Raw genomic sequence first — 13,065 nt, forward strand, 5'->3', positions numbered from 1 at the left:
TCAATAAATCTCCAATTTTCTATTTTTCAGTGCAATTTTTGTTATTTTCCTGCTCACCTCTGTGTCATTATTGAGATTCCACAAATCCAGCCTACCCATGCCATCCACACAGGCAAACAGGGCTGGGTGGGTGGGTGACCACATAACATCATAAACATAGTCTGAATTATCTTCAAATGAGTACAAAGGCTTGTTATTCTGAAAGGGAAAAGTTGATTTTTAGCACAGTCAAAATATGACATACATTCAACAGGTATGATAACATTTTATGATACTTAACTCAGCCTAGAAAAAGTTCCTATAATTTGTTTCACTAAAGAATTACCTGGAGTTATGAACTAAGAATCAATGACTGGGGTTCCCTGGTGGCGCAGTGGTTAAAAATCTGCCTGCTAATGCAGGGGACATGGGTTCGATCACTGGCCCGGGAAGATCCCACATGCCGTGAAGCAGCTAAGCCCATGTGCCACAACTACTAAGCCTGTGCTCCAGAGCCTGCGAGCCACAACTACTGAAGCCCATGCGCCTAGAGCCCATGCTCCGTAACAAGAGAAGCCACCGCAATGAGAAGCCCGCGCACCGCATCGAAGAGGAGCCCCCGCTCACTGCAACTAGAGAAAGCCTGCGCGCAGCGACAAAGACCCAACACAGCCAAAAATAAATAAATTAATTAAAAAACAAAATCAATGACTGGATTGCATTTTCTGTTTAACTTGTAGACACCATACTGTTTAAAAAAAGGAACAGAATGTGCTTTAAAAACATTTCAATGAGAGGATTCTGGAAAGATGGGAGCAATGGCAGTGTACTTTTTGAATCTCCTCTAAATCTCCCCATAAACCCAGACAAAGCAATGAGGATAGCAAAACCAAAGATTCACAGACAACATCTACAACAAAATCAGGAGACAAAGCTCCAAATGTAAGCAGGTGGAAACAAACCTTGGACTACTATGAGATCTGCACAGTACATCTGTGCGGGAAGAAGTATGGGAAGGCATGAGGGCTTCTGACAGCTGGAGAATAGAACAGAAGAGCCTCACAGTCCACAGCGGGTGCTCACTGGACAGTGTGGGGGTCAGTCTGAGAGCAGGAGCAGAGACTGGGAGGGAGTTCAACAGAATTCGATTTATAAATAATTGCAGGCAGACTCCAGTGTAGTATAAGTAAGGTCTAATGATGCAGTCTGAGCCTGATAAACTTGCAAAATTAACAAATCAAAGCTCCCTTTTCAAGACAGTCTCACCAAAAAGAAACTGCCAGGAATGGAATCCAAGTTGTGGAATACAGCACAATAGGGACAAAGCAAAGAGAAGCTTCAGATAAAGGTGGTGGAGAGGAACGGAAAAAGGTACATTTCAGAAAGTACAAGATAGAGGGATATATACCCACTTTGCAAAAAACCCAGAAGAGCTTTAACCTAGACTATGAAACCAGAAAAGCTAACCTTGCCATTCCCTTCCTCTTAAATGTAGAGAAAAACTCATTTCACTACTAGACAATAACCAACAAAAAAAGGATCTCACTCAAATCTTACACCAAGTTATTGTGGCAGATCTTTAATAAGTGTGTCATGACAACTAATGGGAAAAGAACAGCCTTTCAACAAATGATGCTGGGACAACTGGACATGCACATGCAAAAGAACGAAGTTGGACCCCTCCTTCCTCACATCATATACAGAAATTAACTCAAATATATCTTAGATCTAAATATAAGAGGTAAAACTATAAAACTTAGGAGAAAGCATAGGAGTAAATCATTGTGACTTTGGACTTGATAATGATTTCTGAGATAACAAAAGCACAAATGACAAAAAAAAAGGATAAATTGGGCTAAATCAAAATTAAATACCATTATGCTTCAAATAATACCCTCAAGAAAGTGAAAAGACAACCTATACAATAGGCAAAAATATTTGGAAATAATATACCTGATAAGTGGGACTTGTATCTAGAACTCTTACAACATTTTAATAAAAAGGCAAATAACCCAATTAAAACTTGGGCAAAGTTTTAATAGATAATCCTCCAAAGAAGATCTACAAATACAAATAAGCACTTGAAAAGATGCCCAACATCATTCTCCATCAGGGGAATGAAAATCAAAACCACAATGGGATATCATTTCATACCACAAGGATGGCTCTAATAAAACCCAAAAACCACTGAATTGTACACTATAAAATGGTGACTCTTATGGTATATGAACTGTATCTCAATAACACTGTTATTTTAAAAAAGAAAGAAGAGATAAAGTGAATTTTTTAAAAAACTGATAGACAAAGAAGATTAACAAAGATATACTTATAATGGCAGGCCCTAAAAAAACCCAAAGCAATACTATAGAATACAAAAATCTTAATTTAACAGAACTCTCCTAAAAGAAAAGACAGCTTGAAACTTCATATTAAAGAAAATCCTGTGTATGTAGGACATTCAACCCTTAAAAAAAAAAAAAAGATTTGATCATGCAGATTTTTAAAGACCAAGTCTTGAGTAAAGAAAAAAAAAAAAATCAGATTGTCATTATACTTTTTTTTTTTTTTTTTTGTGATTCCGGGGTCTTTCAGTTTTTTCCTCTCCCGTTGCGGAGCACAGGCTCCGGACACGCAGGCTCAGCGGCCATGGCTCACGGGCCCAGCCGCTCCGCGGCATGTGGGATCCTCCCGGACCGGGGCACGAACCCGTGTCCCCTGCATTGGCAGGCTGACTCTCAACCACTGCGCCACCAGGGAAGCCCCGTCATCATACTTTCTGACAATGCTTTTTGCCAGAAAACAATAGAGTAACATATTTAAAGTAATCAAAAAAAAAATGTAAACTGTGGATTTTACATACAGCCAAACTGACCTTCATAAACAGATAGGCTCTTCAGAATATGGGAATAATGCACCCACAAGCACCTCCTGAGGAACCTACTGCAGAATAAGCTTCAAACGACCAAAAAGAATGAAGAGATGTCAACATAAGGACTGGAGGACACCAAGTGATTCACGAGGGTAAGCTTCTCTTTACAGAATTATAAACATCTACAACTATACATGACAATATGAACAGTACCATAAGAATGCAAAACCCAGACTGTGAGAAACTGATAGGACAACCAACCTGGTTTCTTCAACAACAGCAGTAGCAAGAAAACAAGACAGGGTAGGAAACCCTACTTTAAGAGAGCGGCTCAAAAGATATGTCAATTGCAAATAAACGAACCTCATTTGGATCCTGCTTCAAACGAGTAAATAGTAAAAAAATGTTTTTAATGGAACGCTGGCTATTTGATGAAATTAAGGAATCACTATTCATTTTTGGGGGGTGTGACAATGATATGGTAGTATTACAGGTTTTTTTTTTAATGACTATTCTTTAGAGATACATACTGCTTATTTATAGATTAAATGATATGTCTGCATTTAAAATAATCCAGGACTGGGGAGGGAATATAAGTGGGAATAGATCAAACAAGATTGGTCACGTGTTGATAATTTTAGAAGCTAGGTAATGAGTACAATGGTTTCGTTATATTCCTCTTTCTGCTTTTGAATCTACTGGGAATTTTCTATAATAAAAAGTTTAAAATTATATATTTAAAATTTTCACAGTAACTGTCAACTGCATGATTATCTTAATAGCCAAAAATGTCTGTTTGTAATTAAGAAAACAAAAATTTTAACAAAACTTATAAGTAAGCTAAAAACAGAAACTAAGAGGTTTTTTTTCCTTCTTAAGATCATTATTTTCCTATAACTCTCCTTGGCAACAATGCCAAGTGAAGTCTCCCTCTGAGGTAGTTTTCAACTTGGGATGAGTATCACAATCATCTGCAGAGTTTTTAAAAACTCCAGATGCAGGGCCCCACCCTCAATGTACTTCATCAGTCTCTTTGGTGTTGCTCCACTAGAGATTCTGATGCACAACAAAGATTAAGAAACATTGTGCTAAGACCTGTAAATCCTGAGGCAATTGTATACTTCTTCAAGAAAATCCCAATTTTAGGCAATTTTATGGTCTCTCATCAAAGACTTAAAAGAGAAGTTGTTCACAGTCATGTACACATGCTCGACTCTATAAGAATCTGTATTGGTCTACAAGATTTTTTATATTAATGTTTTATTTTTAAAGAAGGGGTTATCAGAAAAATAGGCAGACTTAAACAGGCACTTCAAGAAATGGCCAATAAACACATGGAAAGGAGCTTAAGATAACCTCTTTAGTCTCAAGGTAATACAAATGAAAACCAAACTGCAATACAACTATACCCATCAGAGTAATTAAAATGAAAAAAAAGGCAGAAAATACCAAGTGTCAGCAAGGTTGTAAAGCAAGGAAAACTTTCATATGCCACTGGTGAATTATAAACTGGTAAAACTATTTTAGAAATTTGCTTGGCAGTATCAACTAAAGCAGAGTGAATGCGTACCTTATGGCCAAGTACTTCCCTCCTAAGTATATGCCCAACAGAAATGAGCGCTTGTGTCCATCAAAAGACACCTACAACTATGCTCATAGCAGCATTATCCATAACAACCCCAAACTACAATCAACCCAGATACCATCAGCAGCAGAATGGACAAATTATGGTATATTTACATACGGGAATAGTATATATCTGAGAGAATAAACAATCTATAACTACCTTCAACAATACGAAATGGCTCTCACAAATATGTTGAACAAAAGAAGCCAGATACAAATAAGTACATATCATATGATTCCATTTTTTATAAAATATGAAAAATGTTATATACAAATTAGATTAAAACTTACATAAAAATTATATCTCAAGTGAAAAAGAAGATTGCTGAATATCTCAGGAAATTATTAAATAAAATATTTCATCTATTAGGTGGACTGTGATGCAGCCAGAGGCAAAAAGCAGGATGCATTATAACTGGGTAAAAGATTATATTAAAAATAAAAATACAATAAATGGCAACATGTTCCCAAATTTTAAATGTAATTAGAAACCTTTGTAATTTTTTTCAAGTTTAATTTAAAAAACACAGTCATCCAAGGATTAACAATTCTTCCCCCTCAAAGAGAAAGAAAGCACACATACAACACCAAAACTGTTTCATAATATATTAATTTTATATATGATACTGCAAATTAAAATCCCAAATGGATCATCTGAAGTACTTTTTAATAGTAATACTTTTTCTTAACTTGAAGGGAACTTCTGCCTAAATGGAAGAGAGGCAGCAGGAAAGAGCTGAAGAGGGGTGTAGGATATAAACTCTTATCTCAGGGCTACCAATAACTAGTTTTAAGGCTTTGGAGAAGTCACTTCATCATTCCAGGCCCCTATTTCCTTATTTACAAAACAAAGGTTATCAGTGGTTCTGAATCTTGACTATACATTGTAATCCCGCTAACCCTGGAGGGATTTTCAAAATTATGCTGTTGCCTGAGTCTCTTTAGATATTATGATTTAATCAGTCTGGGGTGCCAGGTGAGCACTAGAATTTTTTAAAATTGCCAAGGTGATTCTAATGTGACCAAAACTGAGAATTACTGAACTACATGATGTCTAAAGGTCACTGCAGCTCTAAAATTCTTATCAACAAAAGGTTTGCAAACATATTTTTCAAAAAAATGAATCAAAAGAATGTATCATTCTTTGAACAATAGATAGCATTTGAATAATCAAAGGTAACTCATTCTAGTACAGTGGTGAATAAATAAATAAACACTGTAAGATCAAGGGACAAACCATATTTTTTTCTGAGCTCTTTACAGTAATGGGTTAAATAGTGTCCCCCCACTCCCAGCTCCCTGCCAAATTCAAGTCTATGTGGAACCTGTAAATGTGTCGATATTGGAAAAAGGGCCTTTGCAGATGTAATTAAGCTGAGGTTATACTGCTTAGAGTAGGCCCTAAATCTAGCACGACTGTTGTCTTAAAAGAAGAGAGAAATCTGGACAGAGGCAAGTAGGAAAAGCTCCATGTGATGACAGAGGCAGAAACTGGAGTGATGCAGCTGGAAGCCAAAAAGCACAAGATTGCTGGCAACCACCAAAAACTAGAAAAGAGGCATGGAAAGAGGAACAGATTCTTCCTTAGAGCCTCCAAAAGTAACCAACCTTGCTAACACCTTGATTTCAGACTTCTAGCCTCTTGTGAGAGAATAAATTTCTGTTATTTTAAGTTACCCAGTTTGTGGCAATTTGTTACGGCAGCCCCAGGAAACTAATACAGTAATTCTGTATTTTTCTGGGGGTAACTGGGGAGTTCTAGACTAATAACCAAGAGTCCCTACAGTAAATCCATGAACGTAACAGTGAGGTGCTCTCCAGAGAAATGGGAAGTGAGTATGTCCTCACTTGGATCAGCACAGAAATAAACAGATTCTCATTAAAAAGAAACAACTCTAAGGGCGGAAATACCTTCCTATATAACCTGATGGAAGATACTAACTTTTTCAGAAGGAATGTGTCTATTAAAAGCAATGGAAATATACAGAAGCAGTCTTACAAGAAAAATGAAGACAGTGCCCAATTCAAGCACTGCTCAGGAGGCAGCATCTCAGTCAATGGATCCTGAGGATTACCACCCATGGCAGGGTTATCTCTATGTGAAGATGAATGAATCACGCTGTCTTTGCTTGATGCCACTACACATTCAAATCAGAAATCTTCTTTTGTTCCAACTCCTTGCTAACCAAGCAACCTTCTGATTATAATTTGGCTTCCCGTGTGGGTTGTCTACAGGGGAACAATGAGCTGGTCAGGCGAGCATGAGTATTTAGGCCTTCTGGCAGTTGTTTCTCATTGTAAATTAATAAATTGACCTTCTCCAATGCATCGGTGTCTTAGAAGCCTGTGAGTTCTAGTCAGCACTCCGTAGCTAATCAAGTCTAGTAGACTGACAAAATTGAGTTTCTGACTATGCAAAGGACAGGTTGGACACTGGCCAACAAGTTACTATGGTATTTTCTAAGAGTTAAAAAGGTTAAAGCTTTTCAAGTAAGTGTTGAATCTGGAATATATTGTGCATACATTAAAACATTTTGCCCTCCAAATAAATAATTACTATATTTTGAGAGTAATCTGTAACAAGTATGGTTAAATGTGGTCGGAATATTAAGCTCATTTATCAGGTCTATCCCTAATCAAGTGCTTATGGAATCCTCAAGTTACCTTCAAGAAGCTTCTACTCCTCACATATTCTTGCTACCATTTTTCAGGACTTCCAAAGTGTTTCTGCTGTGAATTTTCAAATTTGGTATTTTAAAAAGTTAACAGTGTCCTTCAAATATATTAGAAGCAATGTCCTGGCTGGTTTAAATTAACCTTCACCAAAATGTGGAAAACGATCTTCATCTTCTTTACTAAAAATAACTGAGTTCAAAAAAGTAAACAATTTGATGATCCAGAACTCTGTCACTACATTAAAATTCCTGACTCTGCAAAAATTAGAAGCAGATGACAGAAGTAGATTACTTGAAACTAAATTTGAGGCAGTAACAAATTGAGATTTCTAGGGATTTTTTAGAGGACTTATGGAAAAGGAGAAAAAGAAAGAATCTTGTTTCGCTATTGGGGCAGAGACAGATCTTAAAGGATACAAAGACACAGCAATATCTAACGATTCGTTCTCCCAGTTTATAGGGGCTCAATTCCTAGAGTCAGAAAACACTTAAAAAGTAAAGGCAAAGAAAAACATTTAAAGTCTGTAAAATTCATGAATGTGAAGATACTGGTGTAAAAAGCTTAAAATGGAACTGGAACAACGTCTTTAAGAAGAGATTATTTTAAAACCTTGCCCATTATTCATTATCATTGTGTTGGAGAGCACAGAGGCTCTACCAAGTTTTCAGGGAAAAAATGAATACCAGCAACACAATTGACTATGAAGTATAAATCCAAGATCAAAACAATGACCTTGGGAGCCATAATATGGCCAAATAAAAAAAATACTCAGCAGACTGTTGCTGCTCCACCCTTCATAGAGTAGAACTATTTGTGTGAAGTCAGAATAAAAGGTAATTCTTCTGATAAAGTTCTACAGGGTACTTGCTATTCTATAGCAAGTACCTGTTCTGTGTTGTCCTATCCTTTGGCCACTAACATTGGAGAGGTATGTATGCATGGTGGGGGTGGGGAGTGGAGAGCCATGTATCACAGTTGAATGAATAAATGAGTTTTCTATATGAAGCTCACATAAGGAAGCAATGCCTAGCTCAATTAGCAAAGAAAGAGATATGCCTGGCTGTCATTCTTATTCAGTAGGCAGTTCTATGTTGAAATACAGCAAAATACAGGAACAAAAAATATCAACCACCAATCAACCAGCTGTGTAGTACCACAAAAGCAAGCATCAATCAGTCTGCTATCATAAATATAAGTTCTGTTCTTGCTTAGGCAAGATGAAGTCTTCATTTTCCAGTCCTATTTGGTAATATATGTAAGAATGGAAGTCTCAAATTTAAAGATAAAAGAAGGATGGCAAACTGAAGCCCTGAGATATTAAAAATAATAAATCTACAAATAGATAAAAGATTCTTTTCAATTACTGAAAAAGGAAGCTGGCCAACAATCTAAGAAAGATGTAACATTTCCTGTGTCTCTATATAAAGGACTACTCAGGTGAAGGCATAACCAGAAATCTAGCCACTTACGTAGCTGCCTACAGCCTAGAGAGAGAGAGTTGGCTTCATCTTTCCAATTCTGCATCTTGCTTTGGTTTTACTAGCTGGATTATGCGTTTCTTTGCTGGTGATTGTGAGAATCTTCTACCTCTACCTTTTGCCACTGTATAAATCTCATTCAAAAAAAAAAAAAAATTCAAGAACAATCCAGGAAAGAAAACAGATGATTGACAGTATATGCATTCAAACCAAGCGTCTAATCTCCATGAAGAGGAAAAGGAGGAACTGAATGAATACTGTTAAGTGCCTATCATGCTAGACACTGTGTTAAATTTAATATGTTTTCCTTCATTAGACTTAAATGCTATTTTTATGCCTGCTAATTAATCCCCAACCTGAAAACGTTCAATTTTAAGAGAAAGTTTTCTAACTCACTAAGAAAGCATCAAGAAAGGACAAGAGTGAATAGTGAGTTCATCCCTGATTTCTGAGGCCAGCATTTGATAAATAAATGAGTTCCACTGTAATAGTGAAGAATATCTCTTAAGACCACTAGGTTTTCTCAAAGAAATTGAAGAATCAAATAAAGTTAGGATAAGGCAGACAGAAACATGAAAAAACACAGCTTAAAATTTAACTTAATTTAAATAGAATCTGATATTTCAAGTATGCAGCTTTGCCAGCAGCAATGTAATACTGCAGAAAAGCCAGACAGAAAAGTCAAGGCACTTTAATTTTTAAATGGACTCAAATGAAACTACAAGGCCTATCACAGGAAGAAATGTTCCCTACCTGGATTTGCCTTGAGACTTTCAATGAGGCATGGCAATGTCACATCTATCTGGAATTGCTGTAGGATCGGAAGCACTTTATAACATAAATGGTTTTTCAAAGCTTATTAAAACCCAAACAAACTATTTAAATTATGTATTGCAGAAAACAAAAATATATATGCATCATATATATTTACACAGAAGTATTTACACAATACTTTCTTAATGATTCCAGTTTATGATGTATAGTCTCACTGTATAAGACTTACTATACACCTCAGGTTTTATCTATCTTTTCTCCGGTTTCCATCAGCTCTGTGAGCCAATGCAGTTCTGAACAGCCTCTAAAAGCTCTTCAAAGAGCAAATGCACAGCTTTTGTGTTGGGCTATAGGGCAGCTACGTGAGTGCCATGTGAGATCCTCAGCGGCTTTTCCTCCAACTCAGTTCAGGGTAAGCAGTTCTGTGCTTGAAAAGCCTGAAGTGGTGGGAAGATTGGTCTTGGGTCATGTGTGGGATTACCACACTTGTCAGCATACTTTTAAGAAAACTTCAACATCTAGTTGTTCACTCATGTTCTGTGTAACTTATTAGGTTTGATCTATCAGTAAATCATTGTAAGCTATTAGGAGGCTTTTTGTCTTTCCCATGTAGTAATAGAGCACCACCTTGTGTCAGAAACCTGAGTACTTGACTAGACATCTGTTTTTAGATACCTTAGTTGTCCAAAGTTTTACTGTCCAGTCAAATGATGAAGTGACAAAAAGATGTGAGAAGTCCACTGCTCCAACAGCTGCATGACAATGAATGCCAGTAATTGGTCCTTGATGTCCCTCGAACATCTCACTGATTCCAGCTTTGCTGTTTCATTAAGAGTGAAAATAGGGAAATCTCTTGTAAGTAGAGCACTTATAAATATATTTTATCATGGGTTTATTTATTACACTTTGACATAATTTCAACAAACTTAACTCTGTGCTCGTAACACATAAGAATAATTATGTTGAGTGTTACCTATCCAGATTTGATAAGGCTACTAAAGTGGTTAAGTACATTTTGGAACCATAAACATCATACTATAGATGACAGAAATCAAAAGTCCAATATCTGAGGTTCTGAGGTGGTGGGATAGAGACAAATGAATGCTACATGTAAGAGAGAGAATCTGGGCTACTTTTAAATCAAAAGCTTTGAAGTGAAGGTGATTTGTACTTGAGATGAAATCTGGACCCTCAATTTTTTTTTTAAAGGAAGCAATTGATAAGGTACAGCTAGACAATTTCAAAACAGGTTGAACAGCAGGAGAAATACTAGTCAATTTAAAACGTGTATGTGACATTACTGTGCGATTATCAGGAGGACTGAACTAAGGCTCAAAGTCCAAATAAATCAAGATGGAAAAACAGCTGAAAATCTTATTTACAACTTTAAAGGTCAGTATGTGGCATGTGCATTTTGTATTTGTAATTGCTGAATGCTACTTCCTACCACTAACTTTTGTGAGCATGTCCACACGTACAAAAATCACAACACACCACAACCCTCAAAATCCAGAACACATCATGATCCAAAATAACCTTTTATTTTAAAAAAGTATTTAAGTTTTAATTTTATATACCTGAATTTAAATAATTTGTCACAAATAACGAGTGGCTCTAGGACAGATTTCTACTTGAATAAGAGGCAATTTGTTTTAATACGATTATTCAAGAGAGAATTTTAAATAATTGTAAATTCCAGTTTAGATTTACCTGCCATGGCGGCATGCTGTGTACACAGAACCTTCTTCACTCCCAACAACGAAGTTGTTGACATCTCCAACAGGGAAGGACATAGATGTCACAGCGACTGCCTTTGACTGTTTATGAACCAATTCCATGCTATCCTACACAGAAAAAATTGAGTAAATTATTTTGTAAACTTATAATTTTTTAAAGAAAATTTTCTAGTCTTAATTAGTTTGTAAACAATTATTTTACTATACTTATATAAATTTAGTTTGATTAAATGAAGCAGGTTTGAAAATGAAGTATATACACCACAAATTACATTTATACATGTTTAGATTTATAAACTATTACTATAATACTATTATAAAACATTTATGAAAAACATAAGCTAGGGTTTACATAGACTTAAAAAAATACCAAAAAAAAAAAAAACCCAATATTTGCCTCAAAATTTCAGAGCTTTCCAAGTTTAACCTACCTGTGGATGGGAAAGCATGTCCAGACTCCATGAACAAATTTTTCCATCAGTAGAGATACTAATCAGATTGTGAGCGTTCTGTGTCCCAACAACATTTACACAATATACAGGATGCTAAAAAAAGAGATATTAAAGTTTTCTGGGATTATTTTACCAAAAAAAAAATGAAATAATTTTTACTGTATAATCACAGGTATTCTGTTTCATATCCAGTCTCATATCTTGATGGCATTTTTAATGTGAAATTCGATGCTATTCCGTACATTAGCAAAACATTATCTCAGAAGAGAGATAAGTTTCTAATAAAATAGATTTCCAAAAATACAAAGAAAAAAAAAAGCCTTAGTTTTGGTTGCTAAATGATGAGAAATTCACACATCAAAGGAAACACATTTTGGGACTACTCTGATGGACACTACTAAGTATTTAATGGTGAAAGAACACAGAAATCTAATGGAAATAACCCCTTTACTTACTGTGTGTGCTGCAGCTGACAGTGGAGTTCTTTGCACTGGAGTTCTTTTATTGCTACGGTTATCCCACAGCACAATCTGGCCTGAATATGTACCACCAACAACCAGATTTGGATGAAATTTTGCAAATGTAGCAGACATAACGGCTGACTGCAAATAGCAAGATTTTTATATTTAAGGTTCAAATGGAAGAAGCATGACAAGTTATAAAAATAAATCTATATCCAAAACATTTTCCCCTTTATTGTAAACTATCAGAGATTATAAAAAAACAGTAAATAAATATACTTTAAAATTTCATTTTGCTTTAGAACATAAGATACAGCTTTAGAATACTTTTGCTTAAAAGTCAAATGTAATGATTGTTTACAGAAATGTTTAAGAAATTTATCGAAGAAAGCAAAAATTATTTAATTTGATTACATCATTAAATCAGAAGATAACTGGCTCTACTTTAGGTTCTGACAGTAATCTGACAACAGAGTATATGCTAGTTTTGATTCAGTTAAGTGTTTTTGCAGAATTATGATATTATTAAAAGATTATAACTTATGCAACCAGAAAGGTTTGCAAATTCTAACCTCCCACTAAATCCACTTTAAAAATCTGCATCTGTTTCCTACTTCAAACATATGTTTCTACTTAAAACTATCTAGTTCCAACTCCTCAGGCCATGTATAAGTAGTTCAGTGGGCCAACCATCTAATTGTATATTCAGCAAATAAGTTCCTGAGAAACTCCCTGTAGAAAAGACATTTTATAGAAGATTCCTTTTATACAATCAATCACAATAACAGAAAATCACAACTGCAAAGGACTTTAGGTGTGATTAAACATAAGAGATGTCAGAAAAGCTAGAAAACGCAGATCATGTTGAACTGAGAAGTCTTCAGCTTTTCGTTAACATCTGTTTGCAAATACGGGGTGGTTTAGTAAATGCCAATCCAATGAAATCATTATGTTGACAAGAAAAGAAGAAAGGCACTTGTCTAAATTCATTAGTGAATTCTTAAACTTGGGAAA

The 13,065-nt window shown here is 35.6% G+C and overlaps 1 protein-coding gene across 8 annotated transcripts in view; it reads right to left on the reverse strand.

The window, feature by feature from the left end:
* Nucleotides 1-13,065, reverse strand: part of DYNC1I2 (dynein cytoplasmic 1 intermediate chain 2) — a 50,549-nt gene that overhangs the window by 4,107 nt on the left and 33,377 nt on the right. For 6 of the 8 annotated variants that reach the window (XM_027128332.1, XM_027128362.1, XM_027128342.1 and 3 more), the window contains 5 exons: nt 12,046-12,192; nt 11,570-11,683; nt 11,113-11,246; nt 10,078-10,222; nt 58-198 (listed from right to left, as the gene is read on the reverse strand). In XM_027128332.1, the coding sequence (XP_026984133.1) occupies nt 58-198; nt 10,078-10,222; nt 11,113-11,246; nt 11,570-11,683; nt 12,046-12,192 (681 nt within the window). Of the gene's footprint in view, nt 1-57; nt 199-6,473; nt 6,704-9,381; nt 9,440-10,077; nt 10,223-11,112; nt 11,247-11,569; nt 11,684-12,045; nt 12,193-13,065 lie in introns of those variants that run through there. The other 2 variants (XR_003437544.1, XR_003437545.1) reach the window with 2 other exon arrangements.

This window comes from Aethalodelphis obliquidens, unplaced genomic scaffold (genome assembly GCF_003676395.1).
Source record: "Aethalodelphis obliquidens isolate GAN/ISIS:26980383/991018 unplaced genomic scaffold, ASM367639v1 scaffold2, whole genome shotgun sequence".
NCBI classification, from domain to species: domain Eukaryota; kingdom Metazoa; phylum Chordata; class Mammalia; order Artiodactyla; family Delphinidae; genus Aethalodelphis; species Aethalodelphis obliquidens.